This window comes from Sphaerodactylus townsendi, linkage group LG05, assembly GCF_021028975.2.
Source record: "Sphaerodactylus townsendi isolate TG3544 linkage group LG05, MPM_Stown_v2.3, whole genome shotgun sequence".
Lineage (NCBI taxonomy): Eukaryota > Metazoa > Chordata > Lepidosauria > Squamata > Sphaerodactylidae > Sphaerodactylus > Sphaerodactylus townsendi.
This window is the reverse complement of record NC_059429.1, coordinates 11,280,128-11,286,127: the sequence shown is the minus strand read 5'-3', so window position 1 is coordinate 11,286,127 and position 6,000 is coordinate 11,280,128. Positions and strand designations below refer to the sequence as shown.

The following is a 6,000-nucleotide window of genomic DNA, read 5'->3' as shown; positions in this document are numbered from 1 at the left end:
TTGCTTTCACATCCTGCAGGTGAGCTCCCCAAGGCACCTGGTGGGCCACCGCGAGTAGCAGAGGGCTGGACTAGATGGACTCTGCTCTGATCCAGCAGGCTCGTTCTTATGTTCTTATGTTCCATTTCCTTTGGCATCTTCCCGAAGGCTTCTCCTTGCCTGGGGGAGGGCGGGGGGCTCTGCCAAATCTTCCCCCCTCCCAGCTCTGAGCTAGCAAGCGTCTGTGATCTGAGTCCCTCAGCACTGCAAACCTTTTGCCTCCCCATTCAGTAGCCGGACCCTCCCCTCTTCAGCGTTTTTTTCATTGATGTTCCAAGAAAAAGGAGATTTGGGGGTGGGACGTCATTCAAACAGGCTTTTCCATCGAGGAATTCCACATGCAGCAACGGGGGGCGGGGGAGGAGGGAAAGTTGCAGTGACTGGCGGGCAGCGCGTTGGATGGTCCCAGGACTGCAGTCCAACATGGATGGGATATGGGGGGAAGCCAAGAGATCAAGGAAACGGGGAAAGGCAGAGCTGAGTGGATCTTCCACATTCTGTGATCCCCACAAACTGGAGGGAAGGAATACTTGGGTGTTGAGGAGCAAGACTGTGACTCTCAGAAGGAAGGACAGAAACGAGGAATCAACTCCCGGAATCTCTTGAGTCAGACCCTGTGGTCTCTCACAGCCCAGGTTGTCCCCCTTGGCTGGCTCTCCAAGAGCTCCGGAGGAAAAGGATCTTCTCTAAGGGCCTTTCCCCACTTTTCCTGCGGCCGCCGTCACTGCGCGCAATTCCCAGCGCGTGGCATCCCTGGCGCGCGCCCTGGCGTCCCCACGACCCCGTGCTCTGCGCGGGGTCATCAAAAGGCGCCCTTTGCAAGAGCGCCAGGGATGCCTCGTGCTGAGGGGGCGCAACAGCGGCAGCGTCGGGGCGGCTGCGCTGTCGCCGCCCCTCTCGTGGGGAGTGCCAGGGGACCCCGCGCTACTCTCCTCAAGTAGCGCGGGGCTTAAGGTAAGTGGGGAAAGGCCCTAAGATTTTTTTTACTCCAGTCCTTTTACTGGAGACACGTAGGATTGATCCTGTGACTTTCCTCATGGGACGGAGCTGAGAGACTTCCAAATCAGGTTAGACAAGAGGTCTGCAACCTGCGGCTCTCCAGATGTTCATGGACTACAAATCCCATCAACCCCTTCCAGCATGGCCATGGTGGCAGGGGCTGATGGGAATTGTAGTCCATGAACATCTGGAGAGCCGCAGGTTGCAGACCCCTGGATTAAACAATGACAGCTGTTTCCACACGAGTTGTCGGGTTCATGGTCAAAACTTTTGGGCAGCAGGGTTTTTGGTTTCCCGTTTGCCCACAGCAGCGTGGCGCATTCATGCCCCTGCTGGGTTTGCTCTGGCTTTCTGCAAACTTTCTCAAACATGCTTTGCTCCAAAACTTTACGAAAGAGGACAGCAAAGTCCAGGCGGCTGCTTGTGTGCATGGGAAACATTGAGTTTTTTTAGCCCACCTCCAGAGGGGGCTTTTCCTTTTTAAAAAACCTGGCAATGGAATATTGTCATAATGATATGTTGTTGCAACGATTAGGTGTAGCAGATTCTTTGAATTCTATACTATCATTTAAAAAAAGTAAACCTCTAGTCCCTTCTTCTCCAGAGATATAAGGGAAAAAGGCATACTTTGCAAACGAGAAGGCTCAAGACTTACATTTTTTTAAAAAAAAGGGAATTCAGAGAAACTGCTACATTTATCACTACAACAGTATATTGATATAACAACATTCTATAGCTTATTTTTTAAATTGTAAAAGCCCTGTTGGGCCAGGGGAGGGAGGCAGGGAAACTGTGGGGGAATCTGATATGGTGCTTTCCCTCTTGGTGGAGTGTCTGACAACAAACCTCAGCGACAATGGAGCTTCTACAGCTCTGTTGCCACTGCATTTTGTTGTTGGACACGCCACCAACAGGGAAAGCACAATATCCTGTCCACTTGTGAAAGATGCCAATATCTAATCAGCTTGAAAATACTCGATAAATCATCCTAACTGCTGGGCAGGTACAACGTCACCAGCCTGGCAGGTAAGCTGGGCAGGTATGACCTCACCAGCCGGGCAGGTAAGCTGGGCTGGTATGACCTCACCAGCCTGGCAGGTAAGCTGGGCAGGTACGACCTCACCAGCCTGGCAGGTAAGATGGGTAGGTATGACCTCACCAATCTGGCAGGTAAGCTGGACAGGTACAACCTCACTAGCCTGGCAGGTAAGCTGGGCAGGTACAATCTCACCAGTCTGGCAGGTAAGCTGGGCAGGTATGACCTCACTAGCCTGGCAGGTAAGCTGGGCAGGTACGACTTCACCAGTCTGGCAGGTAAGCTGGGAAGGTATGACCTCACCAGTCTGGCAGGTAAGCTGGGCAGGTACGACTTCACCAGCCTGGCAGGTAAGCTGGGCAGGTACGACCTCGCTAGCCTGGCAGGTAAGTTGGGCAGGTACGACGTTGCCAGCCTGGCAGGTACGCTGGGCAGGTATGACCTCACTAGCCTGGCACATAAGCTGGGCTTGAATGGTGTTTCAGCTGCTGGCCTCATAGCGACTTAACTGCAGTGGCTTCCCTCTCAAAGAGTTCTGGGAACTGTTATTTAAAATCAGCGTAGGAAATGGACAGAAATTTGCCAAAGGGGTGGAGAAGTCTGGCTTGGAGACCCCTCCTCCTCCCCCCTTGCAGAACTGCATGCGAGCGGATTATCTGGGACAAGAAACCCACAGAGCTGTGAAAACATTCGGGACGAGCAAATACTCCCGATCCTGGTGGGTTTAATGCTGTTTCAAACTCTGCTTTTGTCTTTCTCGTTCGATTTTCACCCGCAACTTATACATTTCGGCGGACTTCGCTTGTGCGGGTAACGCCGACAGGCCAACGGCCACACAACGTTGAAGAAGGATCTACGTTTGATGAGGAAAGGGCGGCAAAACCGGGCGGCACGGGTGGCAGCTTGTGCAAGGGAGACGTAAAATGGAAAGCGTTTTTGAGTCGCCGCGGCAGGGGCTAGCCGTTGGAAACCTTCCCCGGGAAGCATCCCAGAAGCAAGGAGCTATTTTCCTACGCAGTGTATTCTTTTTCGGTGGGCAGAGTTTGCTTCTAGTTGCCCCGCCTTTGCCCCTTACATGCTGGACCGAGAGACCCCGCCCCCCTTCATGCATATTTTATCATTGTTGCTAGTAGAATGTAAAGAATCGGTCATTCTGTGCACACAATTGTACCATTTCCCCCCCTTCCCTCTCGTGGTCCTTCTCCCGGGAGTCACATGCAGAGACTCGCTCAGTCTAGGAATCAATCATGTCCGACTGCCAAATGCAAGCATGGGTGCACACCCTCCTGCTCCAAAGCGGCCCCCCCTCCCCGAAGCTGCCCTCCCTTCTCTCCTCCATCTGCCGAGGAGCATTTGGACAGGCAAGTGTGTTCCCTAGACGTCATTCTGATGCGTTTGATGGACTTGCATTAGAAGGGCATGGTTGGGTGGGCGGGGTTGAAGGGAAACCACCTGGAACAGGGCTAGTAACAGATCCAATCTTGATCCTCCTTGATCTGAAGCAGAAGCGGCAGCCGGAGGCCATTGCTTTCACCTCCTGCGTGTGAGCTCCCAAAGGCACCTGGTGGGCCACTGCGGGTAGCAGAGTGCTAGACTAGATGGACTCTGGTCTGATCCAGCAGGCTGTTACGTTCTTAGAGGTAGACTGCCTCTGAACCCGGAGGCCAACTTAGCTATCATGGTTAATAGTTGTCGGACACAATCTCTAATCTCTTTTTAAAGATGACTAAGCGAGTGGCCACTCTGAGCTTGACGGTCCAGGCTAGCCCGCTCTTGTCAGATCTCAGAAGCTAAACTCGGCCCTGGTTAGTATTTGGTTGGGAGAGCTCTAAGGCACAAGTGTCAAACTTGTGGCCCTCCAGATGTTATGGACTACAGTTCCCATCATCCCCTGCCAGCATCATGCTGGCATGGGATGATGGGAACTGTAGTCCATAACATCTGGAGGGCCGCGAGTTTCACACCTAAGGAATGCCAAGGTTGTGATGCAGAAGCCGGCAAGGGCAAAACACCTCTGAACGTCTCTTGCCTTCAAAACCCCAATGGGGTTGCCATGTCAGCTGTAACTCGATGGCCCTTGCCACCCGCACCAAGCGAGTGGCTGTTGCTGTAACGAGCTCCTAAAGTTAAGCATTGATTGTGTGACCAAACGCTCACTTTTTAATCTATCCCGAATCAATCGTGCCCATTATTGGGCGACTTCAAATTCTAGCATTTGTGGAAAGGGAGAAACAGCTCTCTGCTTGCTCTGTGTTGCATGAGATTTTATCAGCTTTTGGTACAAAAGGCTGGATCAGCATATGTCGGGAGTGCTTTGATTGGGTGTTCCTGCATGGCAGGGGGTTGGACTTGATGGCCCTTCTGGTCTCTTCCAACTCTATGATTCTATGATTCCACTTCCCATCTTAGTCATCTTCCCCTCTTCTCACCAAGCTGAATACTACCTAGGCTTGCCAACCTCTGGGTCTGTGGTGGCGAACCTTTGGCACTCCAGATGTTATGGACTACAATTCCCATCAGCCCCTGCCAGCATGGCTAATTGGCCATGCTGGCAGGGCCTGATGGGAATTGTAGTCCATAACATCTGGAGTGCCAAAGGTTCGCCACCACTGCTCTAGGTGGAGCCCGGTGATTTCCTGAAATTACAACTAATCTCTGCACTAGAGATCAGATCCCCTGAAGAAAACGGTTGCTTTGGAGTGTGGCCTCTAGGCAAGATACCTCACTGGGGTCCCTCCCCAAACCCTCCCCTCCCCTTCCCAAGTTTCATCCCCAAATCACTAGACATTTTCCAGCCTGCAACTGCCAACTCTACAGATCCCCCCAAGTCTCCACCTTTTCCTGGTGTGGCAGGATAACCTCCCCCATTCTTTCCCATTAGCACCCCGCTTTCTGTTGCTCCTGGGGTCCACTTTGTGGGATTTTTACTAGCCCTGGCCAGGGTGTTCGGAATGGGTTTACCAGGCTGGGTGCAGCAGGGAAGAGGGGAGGGAAGGAGTTGCAGAAGAATGTGAGACGTACCCTTTTCAGGATAAATTTCTTCACTAAGTGTAAACCTAATACCTTTTCCACCATGAACTAATAGAGGGAAAAAGGAAGAGAAAGAGACAGAGAAAAAGACAGAGAGAGAGAGAGAGAGAGAGAGAAAGAGAAGGAGAGAAAACATCCATCAGGAAGAATGAAAGGCAACAGATGTGGAAGAGAGAGAAGAAAGAGAGAAGCAAGTCAGCCACTTCAGACACAAAAGAGGAGCTCTAAATCGCCCGCTGGAGGTTTCAAAACAAAGATTACAGAACGCCAGGTCCAAGAATGGCAGCAGAACAACAGTGTGTATGTGTGTGTAGAGGGAATGTCTTTGGGAGTCCCTAATTTTTGGGAGCCGTCATTTTTAGTTCTCCAGACTTGTGGTGCTTTTGGGCCTAGAAGGGAGGAGCCAAATGGTTAGAAAGAAAACAATAACCATCAAACATAGTGCAGCTTTAAAACACCAGCTGGTCTAGCAATGTAGTGAGTTTGCTGTCTACAGCTGGCGCTATAACTATGCTGGGAAGTTCAGCAGCCTTGAAAAAGTGGTCCCTCTCTACACTGTCAAAGGCTTTCACGGCCAGAATCAAATGGCTATTGAGGCGTTTCTGGGGTTTCCACAGCCACACAGTTTGGAAAACTCAAAATAGTCAGCCTCTCTAGGATTTCTGGGAATTGATGGTAAAAGCCTAGAGTGTTCTCCACTGGGATTAGGTTGAGGTTGGTATTTACAAAGCTCAAAGGCTGGCATAGCTGCGTGTCTGGCACAGGGCCCATGGTCTAGTCTTGGGCCATCTCCCAGTGACTTCTGACTGCCAGTGGCAGAAACACAACACAGGAGTCCTTTCCAGGTTCCCTTCCCATTGGGAAGTGGGAGATTGCCCCTCCAGAGGAGCCACAAT

At 51.6% G+C, this 6,000-nt stretch overlaps 1 protein-coding gene across 1 annotated transcript in view; it reads right to left on the bottom strand.

Annotated features, from left to right (window-relative positions):
- Positions 1 to 6,000, bottom strand: part of LOC125433265 (protein unc-13 homolog A-like) — a 126,853-nt gene that overhangs the window by 11,858 nt on the left and 108,995 nt on the right. Inside the window, exon 26 of the mRNA XM_048497766.1 lies at positions 5,096 to 5,152. Within this exon, the coding sequence (XP_048353723.1) occupies positions 5,096 to 5,152 (57 nt within the window). The remainder of the gene's footprint in view (positions 1 to 5,095; positions 5,153 to 6,000) is intronic.